Here is a 17500-nt window from a genome sequence, read left to right on the forward strand (position 1 = left end):
GGAGCAGTCCCCACAACAATATTTACGATTCTGTGCCTATCGGTACATAACTCGAACGGCGCTGAGTAGGCTCAGGCGAACGTCGCACCGTTCAGGACGGCAACTCGGTCGCTTTAGCTCCCACGGTGGTCCTTCACGGGGTTCCAGTTCGCCTGAGACTGCGCACCTCCGTCATGGTCCCAAACCAAAACCAAAACAGAAACTGAACTATTTAAGTCATCTCCGTCGGTAGGTCAGTATGTCTTGATAACACCCAATGAATGGTCTGATAAATCGCGGGTAGGTCAGTATGTCTTAATAACACCCAATGAATGGTCTGATAAATCGCGGGTAGGTCAGTATGTCGCCTATTTCGCCCATTCAAAGGTCTAATAAGAGGTGATAATGTCCCATTCAATGCATTGATAGCATCCGAATCGGGTGGTTCTATAGGGTTCTATAGGTAGATGCTGTAGGGTTCTATAGGTAGATGCTGTAGGGTTCTATGGGTAGATGCTATAGGGTTCATGTGGTTCATGTTAAACAAGGTGTAGGAGATCTAACCTCCACGATCTCCAGGAGCTCCGTTCTGTCGATGCATCCGCTGCCGTCCTTATCGTACATTTTAAACGTCCATTTCAGCTTGTGTTCCAGTTTCCCTCGAAGCACCAGGTTCAAGGCTGCTACGTACTCCAAGAAGTCTATGGTGTTGTCCTGATAGAGAGACATTTATATCATTATATATATATATATATATATATATATATATATATATATATATATATATATATATATATATATATATATATATATATATATATATATATATATGTATATATACATATATATATATATATATATATATATATGTATATATATATATATATATATATATATATATATATATATATATATATATATATATATATATATATATATATATATATATATATATATATATGAAGCACCAGGTTTAAGGTTGCTACGTACTCCAAGAAGTCTATGGTGTTGTTCTGATAGGAAGACATTGAATATTAGATCTATAGTGTTATAGTGTTGTCCTGTAAGGCAGTGGTTCCCAAACTGGGGGTCCCCAAATTATTTGGGGGACCCCAGATGCATTGCATAGCTTAATGTGCAACATTGTTTTCTCACTCAACAGTATTTAATAATATTAGTTACAAGTAAGACAGAGGCAAACATTGTGAAAATAGCCGATCTACAAGCTCGTTCGGCTATTTTCACAATACTAGATTTTCAGGCCTTCAAACCTAGTCCTAGTTCTAACGAGTAATCCACGCTCACTATAAATAATGTTCATAAGACATAAATCCATAACTCACTATAAATGAATGTTCATAAGACATAAATCCATAACTCACTATAAATTAATGCTCATAAGACATAAATCCATAACTCACTATAAATTAATGCTCATAAGACATAAATCCATAACTCACTATAAATGAATGTTCATAAGACATAAATCCATAACTCACTCCGTTCTTGTCGAAGGCTTTGAACATTTGTTCGATGTAGTCGGCTCCCTCCTTGTTGTTGGTGACTCCGAAGAAGCTCCTGAACTCGTGCATGAAGAGCGTTCCGCTCGGACATTCCACCACAAACTTCTTGTACCACTCCTGCAGCTCTGCCACGTCGATCTCCTGAGACGGGTCGAAGTCCGCGGTGAGACGCGCGCCCATCGCCCAAAACTAGACAAAAAAATGAAAAACTCCTGTCAAAACTTTACGTGAAGTTTAGTCTCTCACATTGAAACTCTGTAGATTCTGTCTCCCTACATAACGAGGATGATGTCGTGTTCTGTTTGCTGCTAGACAAACGTTTTGAAAACTACTTTTACCAAACTAAAAAACCTGGTTCTGGTTACTTTGCCAAACTAAAAACACAGTTATGGTTACTTTGCCAAACAAAAAAACACGGTTATGGTTCCTTTGCCAAACTAAAAACACGGTTATGGTTCCTTTGCCAAACTAAAAAACACGGTTCTGGTTACTTTGCCAAACTAAAAACACGGTTATGGTTCCTTTGCCAAACTAAAAACCTGGTTCTGGTTACTTTGCCAAACTAAAAACACGGTTATGGTTCCTGTGCGCTGCAGTTCTCCACTGAGGGAGAGGACGGTACAAGCAGCATTATGGCTTAATGAGGATTACAGGAATATAATCTGTCAACATCTATTAGAGGAGACAGAGATCATAGAGGATTTGTCTTGTTCCCATTGGGCCCTGTCTGTGCTCTATAAACCATGTCCAGACTTTACCCTCCAGAACCAGGATGTAAACAATGTCCACACTGTACTCTCCAGAACCAGGATGTTCCTGAGAGATGGGAGGGGCCACCCAGTGCTGTGGCTCTGGATTGGTCAATCTGTGGTGATGACACTGGAACCAAACGCTAGTAGAGCAACACAACGTTTTTAAAATAGTTTAAATAAGCTCACAATATGTCACAATGTGAGCTTTAAGATCCAATATTTTGTTTGTTATTTTTGAAATAGTTTGAACAAGCTAAATCAAACTGAAAGTTTGAGTTTTTTTAAACGACATATTAATCCCTTCAGGGTGTTTCTGATTACAATAGAAACAAAGAAAACAAACAAATACACTTGAACAAATAAAGCCTCAGAAAGGCCCCCAAAGCCACTCAAAATGCTGTGTTTTCATATCTTCCAATATTAACATTGCATGGAGAATGGGTGGACCAACAGAGGGTGAGTGGACCAACAGAGGGTGGACCAACAGAGGGTGGGTGGACCAACAGAGGGTGGGTGGACCAACAGAGGGTGAGTGGACCAACAGAGGATGGGTGGACCAACAGAGGGTGGACCAACAGAGGGTGGACCAACAGAGGGTGGACCAACAGAGGGTGAGTGGACCAACAGAGGGTGGGTGGACCAACAGAGGGTGGACCAACAGAGGGTGGGTGGACCAACAGAGGGTGGACCAACAGAGGGTGGGTGGACCAACAGAGGGTGGACCAACAGAGGGTGGACCAACAGAGGGTGGACCAACAGAGGGTGAGTGGACCAACAGAGGGTGGACCAACAGAGGGTGAGTGGACCAACAGAGGGTGGACCAACAGAGGGTGAGTGGACCAACAGAGGGTGGACCAACAGAGGGTGGGTGGACCAACAGAGGGTGGACCAACAGAGGGTGGGTGGACCAACAGAGGGTGGACCAACAGAGGGTGGACCAACAGAGGGTGGACCAACAGAGGGTGGACCAACAGAGACCAACAGAGGGTGGACCAACAGAGGGTGGGTGGACCAACAGAGGGTGGACCAACAGAGACCAACAGAGGGTGGACCAACAGAGACCAACAGAGGGTGGGTGGACCAACAGAGGGTGGACCAACAGAGACCAACAGAGGGTGGACCAACAGAGACCAACAGAGGGTGGACCAACAGAGGGTGGGTGGACCAACAGAGGGTGGACCAACAGAGACCAACAGAGGGTGGACCAACAGAGACCAACAGAGGGTGGGTGGACCAACAGAGGGTGGGTGGACCAACAGAGGGTGGACCAACAGAGGGTGGGTGGACCAACAGAGGGTGGACCAACAGAGGGTGGGTGGACCAACAGAGGGTTGACCAACAGAGACCAACAGAGGGTGGGTGGACCAACAGAGGGTGGACCAACAGAGGGTGGGTGGACCAACAGAGGGTTGACCAACAGAGACCAACAGAGGGTGGGTGGACCAACAGAGGGTGGACCAACAGAGGGTGGGTGGACCAACAGAGGGTGGGTGGATCAACAGAGGGTGGACCAACAGAGACCAACAGAGGGTGGACCAACAGAGGGTGGACCAACAGAGACCAACAGAGGGTGGGTGGACCAACAGACCAACAGAGGGTGGGTGGACCAACAGAGCATGTCACAAACGGTCCGGATTTGCAAGGCGGACTGCTTACTGCTGCCAGGGGCAGGATATAGTAGTGTGTGTGTGTGTGTGTGTGTGTGTGTGTGTGTGTGTGTGTGTGTGTGTGTGTGTGTGTGTGTGTGTGTGTGTGTGTGTGTGTGTGTCAGAACACTGACAGCAGTGTTTATGAGGATCATAAACTGTCATAAGCACTCTGAAGGTCATGACGATCACATGATTAACATGATGACTCACCTCCTGTGTTGTGACTCAACACAGAGATACACACAAACTTCTACACACATTTACACACAAACATCTTTACATGAAGCTTTAACTTAATGTGATCAATACCAAGTAATGAGTCATCATATTTAACTTAATGTGATCAATACCAAGTAATGAGTCATCATATTTAACTTAATGTGATCAATACCAAGTAATGAGTCATCATATTTAACTTAATGTGATCAATACCAAGTAATGAGTCATCATATTTAACTTAATGTGATCAATACCAAGTAATGAGTCATCATATTTAACTTAATGTGATCAATACCAAGTAATGAGTCATCATATTTAACTTAATGTGATCAATACCAAGTAATGAGTCATCATATTTAACTTAATGTGATCAATACCAAGTAATGAGTCATCATATTTAACTTAATGTGATCAATACCAAGTAATGAGTCATCATATTTAACTTAATGTGATCAATACCAAGTGTTATGATTATGACGGGTATATGAAGAGGCTGAGTGCAGGCTAGGTTTCTCTCCTGTGTGTGTGTGTGTGTGTGTGTGTGTGTGTGTGTGTGTGTGTGTGTGTGTGTGTGTGTGTGTGTGTGTGTGTGTGTGTGTGTGGGGGGGGGGGGGGGAGAGTGTCGTGGTGTGATTGGATGATTATTAGGAGGGCGTGCCAGCAGCAGACGCATCCGTGCCTGATTGGTGGCCAGAGGGAGGCTTCAACTTTAAAAGGCTGTCAACGGGCCGGCGACAGTGAACCCGTTCCTTCTCGAATTCCAACCCGTCCGTCCGTCCTCTGTGTTCTGTAGTAGCCATTTTGTGCATGTGAAGCCGAACATATATGTAACACTCGATCAACTAACTATTCCTCTGCCCCTGGCGAGTTTTGTAATCACTTTGAAGAATAAAAAGAAAAGATCGAAAAAGCAAACTGTTTGGACGGCGGTTCTTGGGAGTTGGGAAGGGCGGTCTTCCACATCATATGTTGCGTCTCGGTTCCCCTAGGCCGGGGCGTAACACAAGTAATGAGTCATCATAGGCGTCTGTCAGTCAGTGATGACGATGGATGGCGCCAGGGGACCAGCTGGAAATCTGAAAGATCAGTTGAATTGATGAGATTATTATTGTGCCAGTAGAGGGCAGGCGTCCCTATGTTGAGCATTAAAAAGGGGAATAGAACATTAATTTTGTGAAAATAGCAGATCTACAAGTTGATGCATTGTGAGATTCTAAATTATTTAGAAAAAAGCCAAGATTATGAGGACATCAAGTTTATGCAATAGAGTTCCATGTGGTTCAGAGTCATGAAAAGTCACTGTGACAAATAGTGTGTTGCCTGTTTGCTGTCTGGCTCTAACTGACTGACCAGCTGTTATAAAGCTGCTGAGTTAAGTACTCAGCTGGCTGATTGTCAGATGGGCTGCAGGTGTGACCACAGCCACAACTACTTAGTGTATATATAAACATATATATGTATGTATGTATGTATGTATGTATGTATGTATGTATGTATGTATGTATGTATGTATGTATGTGTGTGTGTGTGTGTGTGTGTGTGTGTGTGTGTGTGTGTGTGTGTGTGTGTGTGTGTGTGTGTGTGTGTGTGGGCTATATATATATGTGTGTATATATATATATATATATATATATATATATATATATATATATATATATATATATATATATATATATATATATATATATATATATATATATATATATATATATGTATGTATGTATGTATGTATGTATGTATGTATGTATGCTAGGGTATCTTTATGTCATCATGATTTGTGTGCATGGGGTTCTCATCTTAAACAAGCTCAGTGCTTAATGATTCTTCCAGTTTAGTAGACCTTGTATTGTGAATTTGTACTTCCATGTAGCCTACTGTTATTCTCATGTCTTACTAAATAAAGTACATCAATCAATCAAATCACACACACACACACACACACACACACACACACACACACACACACACACACACACACACACACACACACACACACACACACACACACACACACACACACACGGGAAATCAGAAGTGTGCTGCTGCCTGCCTTGTCTTTCAGGGAAACAAAGTACCTTAGGGTGTTTCAGTGTTTCTTGTGTAGAGGAGGCGTTCCAGTTCAGCAGCTTCTGGAGCAACTTCATAATAATAACAGAGATTAGAAAGCGCTGCGTTTCATCAAACATTAACACACAACACACTCAATGACATGACATTAATCATATACAGATGATCTGGAGCCGTTTGGTTGAGGGTATAGATATATAGAATAGATCTATAATAGTCTGTCTGTGCCTTTAATGTTCGCTGCGCTGCGCTGCGCGGCAGACAGTAACGTCACAGCCAGCGTTGCCAGATGTTGTGAGAGAAACAAGCAACCAGCTCTATGAAAACAAGCCCAAAAAGAAGGGAGCACTTCGCCCTCTAAACATACACATTGGATATTTGAAAACAGCAGATCTACAAGCTCACACATAAACAACTACACTTTAGAAACAAATAAACCGCAACCCACAACCACCAATATTTACAAGCAACTTTACAGAAAGAACAGGCTTACAATAAGCGGACATGGCAACACTGGTCACAGCTGTGTTGTTGTGACCGGTGGGTGAAAAGTAAGTAAAGAAACTAAGAGACCAATGAGTCAGCAGCTCTGATCTGATCTACTTATTAATTAACCTTTAATTAATGATTCAGCAGCTCTGATCTGATCTACTTATTAATTAACCTTTAATTAATGATTCAGCAGCTCTGATCTGATCTACTTATTAATTAACCTTTAATTAATGATTCAGCAGCTCTGATCTGATCTACACTTATTAATTAACCTTTAATTAACGATTCAGCAGCTCTGATCTGATCTACTTATTAATTAACCTTTAATTAATGAGTCAGCAGCTCTGATCTGATCTACTTATTAATTAACCTTTAATTACAACCTGATGGATCTGGTCCACCACAACAACAGTCTGCTGGACATGGATGAAACATCTGTAAACATCTGTCTGGAGGATGAAGACATTCTGCCTCTGCATTCAGCCTGGACCTTCTGGTTAGACAGGTAAACACTCTGCTCTCTACTAGTGATGTCTGGACCTTCTGGTTAGACAGGTGAACACTCTGCTCTCTACTAGTGATGTCTGGACCTTCTGGTTAGACAGGTAAACACTCTGCTCTCTACTAGTGATGTCTGGACCTTCTGGTTAGACAGGTAAACACTCTGCTCTCTACTAGTGATGTCTGGACCTTCTGGTTAGACAGGTAAACACTCTGCTCTCTACTAGTCATGTCTGGACCTTCTGGTTAGACAGGTAAACACTCTGCTCTCTACTAGTGATGTCTGGACCTTCTGGTTAGACAGGTAAACACTCTGCTCTCTATTAGTGATGTCTGGACCTTCTGGTTAGACAGGTAAACACTCTGCTCTCTGCTAGTGATGTCTGGACCTTCTGGTTAGACAGGTAAACACTCTGCTCTCTACTAGTGATGTCTGGACCTTCTGGTTAGACAGGTAAACACTCTGCTCTCTACTAGTGATGTCTGGACCTTCTGGTTAGACAGGTGAATGATCTGCTCTCTACTAGTGATGTCTGGACCTTCTGGTTAGACAGGTAAACACTCTGCTCTCTACTAGTGATGTCTGGACCTTCTGGTTAGACAGGTAAACACTCTGCTCTCTACTAGTGATGTCTGGACCTTCTGGTTAGACAGGTAAACACTCTGCTCTCTACTAGTGATGTCTGGACCTTCTGGTTAGACAGGTAAACACTCTGCTCTCTACTAGTGATGTCTGGACCTTCTGGTTAGACAGGTGAACACTCTGCTCTCTACTAGTGATGTCTGGACCTTCTGGTTAGACAGGTAAACACTCTGCTCTCTACTAGTGATGTCTGGACCTTCTGGTTAGACAGGTAAACACTCTGCTCTCTACTAGTGATGTCTGGTTAACCCAGATAAACATCTATGATCCATAACCTTTATTTACATCTGGCTTTAACCTTTAACCTTTAACCTTTATATACATCTGGCTCATTCATACAATAATAATAATAATAATATTTGACTTTATGTAGATAAAGGAATCGACACAAAACCTTCTAATAGGTTTAATTATTATTGAATTGATTGTCTATGCAGCCAATTAGTCAATAATCAATACGGTTATGTATCAATAACATATATTTTGAGTAAATGTTTTTATTATCTACACTGTAGATAGAAGGACTGATAGATTGATGTACTTTATTTAGTAAGACATGAGAACATCAGTACATGGAAACACATTCACAATACAAGGTCTACTGAACTGGAAGACTCATTAAGCACTGAGCTTGTTTAAGATGAGATCCCCATGCACACACATCATGATGAAAAGGACTAATCAATGCTTTATAAATGGTATGTTGGGACTGTAAAAGGTTTGTTTATGAACAGCTGGAGTAAAATAGACTATATTTAGATTTAGGATAAGAAAGTAGCATATTGAAATAGCATAATTCTCACATAAATAAAGCTCTTTAACATTTATACTGTATGAACCATAATGTATTATGTTGAAAACCTTTAATGAGTGAACAGTAGGTTCATGTTGGGACAACAAATCTATAGAATAATAATACAGACATGTTTTCACTGTGACCTACATACTGTATGCAGCACCTGATGGGTTAATATTACAAACTAATTCATAACTAATAATCTCATGTAAACAGAAGAACTTTATGCAGGCCTCTGATACATGTGCTGACATTGAACTTTGTCTATTTTAATATTTTCATGAGTTTATTATTGTGGATTATATATATATATATATATATATATATATATATATATATATATATATATATATATATATATATATATATATATATATATATATGTGTGTGTATGTGTGTATGTGTGTATGTGTGTATGTGTATGTGTATGTGTGTATGTATCTGTACTGTATATATCTGTGCTCTGATTCCAGTACTGGAGTTGTTGTCTGTCAGGGAGCAGATCACATGACAACATGACCCAGCAGAAAAACACACACACACACACACACACACACACACACACACACACACACACACACACACACACACACACACACACACACACACACACACACACACACACACAGTGGAAAACAGTAACTTAGAATATAAATAAACATCCATGTGTTGTCAAATAATAATAATAATAATAATAATAATAATAATAATAATAATAATAATAATAATAATAAGGATAATAATAATAATAATAATAATAATAATAATAAGGATAATAATAATAATAATAATAATAATAAGGATAATAATAATAATAATAATAAGGATAATAATAATGTGTGTGTTGTCAGATAATAATAATGATAATGATAATGATAATGTGTGTGTTGTCAGATAATAATAATAATAATAATAATAATAATAATAATAATAATAATAATAATGATAATAATAATAATAATAATAATAATAATTAGGATAATAATAATAATAATAATAATAAGGATAATAATAATGATAATGATAATGATAATGTGTGTGTTGTCAGATAATAATAATAATAATAATAATAATAATAAGGATAATAATAATAATAATAAGGATAATAATAATAATAATAATAATAATAATAATAATAATAATAATAATAATGATAATGTGTGTGTTGTCAGATAATAATAATAATAATAATAATAATAATAAGGATAATAATAATAATAATAATAATAATAATAAGGATAATAATAAGGATAATAATAATAATAATAAGGATAATAATAATAATAATAATAAGGATAATAATAATAATAATAATAATAATAATGATAATAATAATGATAATAATAATGTGTGTGTTGTCAGATAATAATAATAATAATAATAATAATGATAATAATAAGGATAATAAGAATAATAATAAGGATAATAATAATAATAATAATAATAATAAGGATAATAATAATAATAAGGATAATAATAATGATAATAATAATGTGTGTGTTGTCAGATAATAATAATAATAATAATAATAATAATAATAATAATAATAATAATGATGTGTGTGTTGTCAGATAATAATAAGGGTAATAATAATAATAATAATAATAATAATAATAAGGATAATAATAATAATAATGTGTGTGTTGTCAGATAATAATAATAATAATAATAATAATAATAAGGATAATAATAATAATAATAATAATAAGGATAATAATAATAATAATAATAATAATAAGGATAATAATAATAATAATAATAATAATAATAATAAGGATAATAATAATAATAATAAGGATAATAATAATAATAAGGATAATAATAATGATAATAATAATGTGTGTGTTGTCAGATGATAATGATAAGGGTAATGAATAATGTGTGTGTTGTCAGATCTCTGCCAGGAACGACAGCAGCTGAATGTGAGTCAAATCTGAAGAAAATCTACACTGTGGAAACTGTCCAGGTAACACACACACACACACACACACACACACACACACACACACACACACACACACACACACACACACACACACACACACACACACACACACACACACACACACACACACACACTACATCACAGAGGTTGTTGCTGTTATCATTTCATTGTGTATCTGATAACTTGGCTGAACTTCTTTCATTAGATAGAAATAAGTGCAGCCATCTTTGTAAGAAAGAGAAAGAAAGAAAGAAGGAAGAAGTGTTAAACACCACGTAGCATCAGGTCATCATAGTGTTAAACACCACGTAGCATCAGGTCATCATAGTGTTAAACACCACGTAGCATCAGGTCATCATAGTGTTAAACACCACGTAGCATCAGGTCATCATAGTGTTAAACACCACGTAGCATCAGGTCATCATAGTGTTAAACACCACGTAGCATCAGGTCATCATAGTGTTAAACACCACGTAGCATCAGGTCATCATAGTGTTAAACACCACGTAGCATCAGGTCATCATAGTGTTAAACACCACGTAGCATCAGGTCATCATAGTGTTAAACACCACGTAGCATCAGGTCATCATAGTGTTAAACACCACGTAGCATCAGGTCATCATAGTGTTAAACACCACGTAGCATCAGGTCATCATAGTGTTAAACACTACGTAGCATCAGGTCATCATAGTGTTAAACACCACGTAGCATCAGGTCATCATAGTGTTAAACACCACGTAGCATCAGGTCATCATAGTGTTAAACACCACGTAGCATCAGGTCATCATAGTGTTAAACACCACGTAGCATCAGGTCATCATAGTGTTAAACACCACGTAGCATCAGGTCATCATAGTGTTAAACACCACGTAGCATCAGGTCATCATAGTGTTAAACACCACGTAGCATCAGGTCATCATAGTGTTAAACACCACGTAGCATCAGGTCATCATAGGAGAACATTCCTCAAAAAATAGGCGAAGAAGAGAAGAGTTCAAATGTAAGACTACGCCACCTTGGTAATGGTCAACCAAGGAAATTAAATATATAACCTTTAAATCGGGTTCCTCAACATAATGCAAGTTCGCCAATCAGGACTGAGACATGAGTTTCCCCCAAACAGGAAGTTTATTTAAGTGTAGGACATAAACATATTTCAATATAAATAGTACAACTGTTTATTAAAAGCCTAATTACAAAATATAAAGCAGTATAACAAATTCCTAAAAACCATGTAATCACAGTAGGCCTATACAATAATGCTGAATATTGAACCTCCAGGTAGATAGCCACTCACAACAATAAGATCAACATGCTGTATCCGGGGCCAATGGGCCAATAGGCAACAGTCAACCATTAAACAGGGGATAAGCTAAGGCAGCTAAGCTAAAAGGGTAGGCTAACCTTTGCCCAACTGACGACCAAAAGACTAAGCACACACACACACACACACACACACACACACACACACACACACACACACACACACACACACACACACACACACACACACACACACACACACACACACACACACACACACACACACACAGTGCAAACAGGTGCTCACGTTCACACTACACAGCAAACCTTATTAGGGTGGTGGGCTACAGTGATCCTACGTGACCCCTGCAGCAACGCTCATCACAGTGTTTGGGGGGGGGGGGACAAAACAAAACCTATCAGTACAAAAGAAATAGATCAATAAAAACAAACAATAAAACTCAGCTAAAACAAAACAGCAGTGGTGATAACTACAGGTACAGAGTAGAAACAACAACGTTTAGTACACTATTCAAACAAATACAATCAAATAAACGGAACAGTTTGTTTGTATACCTTGGATTGTCAATGTTTTTCCTATTCTCCCCTCTCGGCACATGTACTCGTCACATGTACTCGTCACGTCGGGACTCAAGCATCATGGCCTCAACCTGGGTATTAACACAATAAATGATTAAAATACTAAAACAGCATTTTCAGTGTAACAATCAAAACATAAATGCAGTGTTACTGCATTCAACCATCAACCACAAAGCAGACTGTGTTTGGTAGACTGCAGGGCCTTTAAGTACTCCCAGTGATTGGCAAATGAGGAAGTGACAGTGCATAATGATGTGTTCTATGTTCTCTGTGTTCTCTGTGTTCTGTGTTCTCTGTGTTCTCTGTGTTCTGTGTTCTCTGTGTTCTATGTTCTCTGTGTTCTCTGTGTTCTCTGTGTTCTCTGTGTTCTCTGGGTTCTGTGTTCTCTGTGTTCTCTGTGTTCTCTGTGTTCTCTGTGTTCTCTGGGTTCTGGGTTCTCTGTGTTCTCTGTGTTGTGAGCAGAACTTCTGGAGAGTTTACAACAACATACCTGGAGTGTCCAACCTGCCTCTGAGATGTAGCTACCACCTGATGAGAGGAGAGAGAAGACCTCTATGGTACATAGATATAGATAGATACTGTCAATGGTAAATGGTGCATTTATATAGCGTTTTATCCAAAGCTCTTTACATAGATTGTGCATTACATTCACACATTAGCACACCCAATCACACACACATTCACACACACATTCCTACACCGATGGAGGAGGAAACCATGCCACACCAACCTGCTCATCAGGAGCAATTAGGGGTTCAGTGTGTTGCTCAAGGACACTTCTACACTAACTCTGGGGGAGACCGGGATCGAACTGGAAACCTTGCGGTTTCCAGCCACTCTACCCCTGAGCCACTGCTGCCCCCACACTACGGTCTATACACCCTAACCCTAACACCTCTATGGTACATCTATCTATCTATCTATCTATCTATCTATCTATCTATCTATCTATCTATCTATCTATCTATCTATCTATCTATCTATCTATCTATCTATCTATCTATCTATCTATCTATCTATCTATCTATCTATACTGTCTATACACCCTAACCCTAACATCTCTTATAGTCATAGTCATGTTTTAGTCTAGTTTTAGTCCTCACTGAGAAGGCAGCCCAGGTGCTCATCCAGGCTCTTGTCATCTCCCGCCTGGACTACTGCAACTCCCTCCTTGCTGGTGCTCCGGCATCTGCCATCAGACCTCTGGAGCTTGTTCAGAAACCTGCGGCTCGTCTGGTGTTCAACCGCCCCAAGTTCTCCCACACAACTATCCTTCTCTGTTCTCTACACTGGCTCCTTGTAACGGCTCACATCCAGTTTAAAACCCTGGTGCTAGCCTATATGGCAGTGAAAGTAACAGCTCCTCCTTACCTCCGGGCTATGGTCGATACTTACACCCCGGGCCACCTCGGGGCGACTGATTGCCTCGTCACTCAAGGGTCCTTCTGGCCGATCTACACGGTCACAGCTTTTTTCTGTTCTGGCCCCACAGTGGTGGAATGAACTCCCCACTGATGTCAGGACAGCAGAGACACTGAAAACCCACATCTTCACGAAACACTACCCTGACCCTTCCTCTTAGCCTTGCCTACTTGTTGTCAATTATTTGTACGAGCTCTTGTTTTATTGGATCTTGTTTATTTGATAGACTTATTTGTTTTATCTCTTTCTCATTTGATTTTCCTATTTGTCTCATCTGTTTAAGAAAGTAGGTAGCTGATATATTGCACTTTTACCTTAGTGCTAGGGGTGCCGTGTCATTGTTCCGACGGCGCATTATTCCGACGGTTACTAACCCTATACCTAACCCTAACCGCACGCGGAAGCCACGTAGTCGGAGTAATGGGATGTCGGACTTATGGGCAGTCCCCGTGCTAGGTATACTCTTAGCTGCTTGTTTTAAAAGAGAATGCACTTCAGACTTCTGGTGATTAGTAGTTTTCTTGCTTACCTATGTTGAATGCACTTATTGTAAGTCGCTTTGGATAAAAGTGTCTGCTAAATGACTGTAATGTAATGTAGTTGACTAAATATCATAGGATTTTAGTCGACTAAAACTACAGTTGATTTAGTCGACTAAATGGTATTTTGGCAGGACTTGATGACATCGTAATTTACTCTATACCTGCCAAAAATAGCCGATCTACAAGCTCACAACATGAACAGTCTTTCATCTGCTTGTTCACAGGGAGGAAGAAAGCAACGCCAAAGGTGGAGTTTGGAAAATGAAAGTCCCAAAAGAATCCTCAGTAAGTAAATTAACTTACACATGTACAGTAATGTACATTAATGTACAGTAATGTACATTAATGAACAGTAAGTGATTAAGTTACTCACCACACTGACTCCTTTCTATATCATTTAAATCACATTAAAAACATTATGTTCCAGAAAGCAAAACGACCTTCATGGTTATTTCTTGTTCAAGTTGTGTTATTATCTCATTTTATTTTCACTCATGTATTACCTTTGTGACATTCTTAGTTTGTATTGTGTGTTCTTTGTGTTTGTGACTCATGTTTAGAGACGTGCTGCATACATAAATACATGTATTATTATAATAATTATTATAATTACAGCCTGCGGTCTGGAAGGAGTTGCTCCTGGCCACCATAGGAGAGCAGTTCACTGATTACTGTGCCTCAGGTACTTACATCATTATATCATTATAGGTCATAATTATTCATAATTATATATTTACATGAAACGTTGAGACTATTAGACGTGTTGTTGTGTGTGTCTTTAAAGGAATAATTCACCATTCTATGATTCATTCACCATGTGAAGCCTTGACAGAATGTGTGTTTGTGTTGGGGGGGGGGGGGGTCCAATATTAACAACAGCAATACTGGGGCACCACTGGCCTAGTGGTGAAGGCACATACCATATATAGGCTCTAATGACAGAGAGTCGCAGGTTCAATGCCCGAGCCTTTGCTGTTGCCCCTGTTTCCTGTCATTACATTCTGCATTACATTCACACATTAACATACATTCACATCATGTTTCTGGGTAGAGGATGACGTGATGGGACAGAGAAGATATAATAATAATGATAATAATAATATTCATAATATTCATAATATTCATAATATTCATAATGATAATATTGTGTCCCCAGAGGATGAGGTCATCGGGGTCAGTATCAGTGTCAGAGACAGAGAAGACGTGGTCCAGGTCTGGAACGGAAACGCCTGCTATGCTAACGAGGCTAACATCCTGGGACGCATCTATGAACTGCTGCCTGAGATCTCGTTTAAAGCTGTGTTTTATAAACGTGAGTATCTGCTTTTAATATTAATAATAATACTAATAACTAAACTGTGCTCCTCTGAGCACAGGTCTCCGCCAGGTCAGGTAGGTTATTGTGGGCCAGCAATGTTCGGAAACGCCAATCAGGATGAAATATGAAATATGGGACAGTTCTTCAGTCATGTGATCCGTCTTGATCACATGACTATAAAGATCATGTGTACCGATTTGTGTGCTGTTTGGACAAAATCTGAAGAAGTAATATTTATTTATTTTTTGCCAAAATCTGCCTCCTTGTGGCATCCAGGGAGTGTGTGTGTATAGTTTCACGTTGATCAACATCTCCCATCAACGCTTTCTGTCAGAGAGAGGGGCGGAAAGGGGGTGTGGCCCCTTTCCTACAGGGCCGCACCTTTTCCCTAGAAAGCCTGTTCTGTCCTTTCTGTCAAAAACCGAACTTTGATTCTGCCCACATGAGGGGTTAATCTGACAATATGCTTTTCAATGGGAACGGAGAGGTTTGATGCCAAAACAAGCTCTGTATGTGTCAACGTCATGTAATGTAGAAACAGGTCAGAGGTCAGAGCAGTGAGTAGATTAAGGGCCTTGTTTTGTGCCCAAGTCACCTTACTCACGCAAGGGGGCGTTGCCGTGGCCAAGTTGCTATCTTCAGACCCGAGCCTTATCCCTAAAACACCTGCGCTACCCGTTACATTATGCATAGATAGGTGTGGTTTGGGCGTTACATTAATAAAACCAATAACCATGCCATTGCCTTTAAGAGAAGGCTGCACAAGCCCAGTGCAATCTTACACTCTCTCCCTCTCTGCCCATGGAAGAGCGACGTTGCCTTGGAATAAATGTATATTTGATACACAGAATTATCACTCACACATTGCTGCTTATAGAGAACTTCAAATTACAGCAATCTGCTTGTGTTCTGGATTAATTAAACAAAATAGTCTGGTGTGGTTATAGCAAATGCAGATCAAATGACATTGTATTTATCTTTGATAAGCTTAACTGGCAACTGCTGATAAAAACACAATTTATTGACACAAGGAATCAACAGTCACACTTTTGTGGATTACAGTAAAATTGTAAGGACACAATCAGTTAATTCAGACATGCCGTGTTTAGCTCTGCAGCCGCACTGAGGCGCTTAGCTATTGTAATGTCGGACATTACCCGACGTTTGCTTCATAAGCTCTAGCCTTTGATTGCCTAGACATACAGTAAGTATCACCCACATGTTACTGATTATAGAGAATGTTATATTATTGTAATCTGTTCTTTATTTCCAGTACAATGGATAAATAAAACTGAAGTATGTCATTTGGAGCAAATGGCATAGCGCAGCACAAATCATTGTCTTTGGATAGACTAACATCTTATATAAACACAATTGACACAAGGAATTGACACTCTCACTTCTGCTGATTATAAGAACGTTTGAATCACAGAGATTGGTTGAGAATTAGGAGAGAGGGAGACCTGTGAATGTTGTGCCGTTGTGCGCCCGGCCCGACTCCAGACATGTCCATTTCAGGCACGCTCTACCAAACAAATGTGCCATAGTAGGTGGTTTAGAATCCACTATGCGCTTTCCCATATGTGTGTGTGGGCAAGATAGCAATATTAGGGATAGCGCAACAACACACCCATGGCCACACCTCCAGGCGCAAATAACGGAGTCTGCATAATGTAAAGCGGGTAGTGCGGTGGTAAGATACCGTTTGGGGGCGGGCCAGCTGCCTTGTGCGTAATTAACGGGTAGCGGGTAGTGCCAAGGGATTGTGCAAAGCGGAATATAGGGCCAT

The 17500-nt window shown here is 39.5% G+C and overlaps 2 protein-coding genes across 4 annotated transcripts in view; one reads left to right on the forward strand and one right to left on the reverse strand.

Annotated features, from left to right (window-relative positions):
* The window catches only part of guca1b (guanylate cyclase activator 1B), a gene marked incomplete at both ends in the record, with an annotated part of 3186 nt that extends 1504 nt beyond the window's left edge, over window positions 1–1682 (reverse strand). Inside the window, 2 exons of the mRNA XM_080444086.1 lie at window positions 544–693; window positions 1479–1682. Of these exons, the coding sequence (XP_080300212.1) occupies window positions 544–693; window positions 1479–1682 (354 nt within the window). The remainder of the gene's footprint in view (window positions 1–543; window positions 694–1478) is intronic.
* Window positions 1683–6944: 5262 nt separating this feature from the next.
* The window catches only part of LOC308097777 (eukaryotic translation initiation factor 4E type 3), an 11152-nt gene continuing 596 nt past the window's right edge, over window positions 6945–17500 (forward strand). For 2 of the 3 annotated variants that reach the window (XM_080445804.1, XM_080445805.1), the window contains exons 1-6: window positions 6945–7186; window positions 10515–10587; window positions 12892–12986; window positions 14618–14678; window positions 15009–15075; window positions 15550–15705. In XM_080445804.1, the coding sequence (XP_080301930.1) occupies window positions 7068–7186; window positions 10515–10587; window positions 12892–12986; window positions 14618–14678; window positions 15009–15075; window positions 15550–15705 (571 nt within the window). In that variant the 5' untranslated portion in view covers window positions 6945–7067. Of the gene's footprint in view, window positions 7187–8023; window positions 8037–10514; window positions 10588–12891; window positions 12987–14617; window positions 14679–15008; window positions 15076–15549; window positions 15706–17500 lie in introns of those variants that run through there. The other variant, XM_080445806.1, reaches the window with a different exon arrangement.

Source organism: Gymnoscopelus braueri (genome assembly GCF_963280865.1).
Source record: "Gymnoscopelus braueri genome assembly, chromosome: 12".
Taxonomy (NCBI): domain Eukaryota; kingdom Metazoa; phylum Chordata; class Actinopteri; order Myctophiformes; family Myctophidae; genus Gymnoscopelus; species Gymnoscopelus braueri.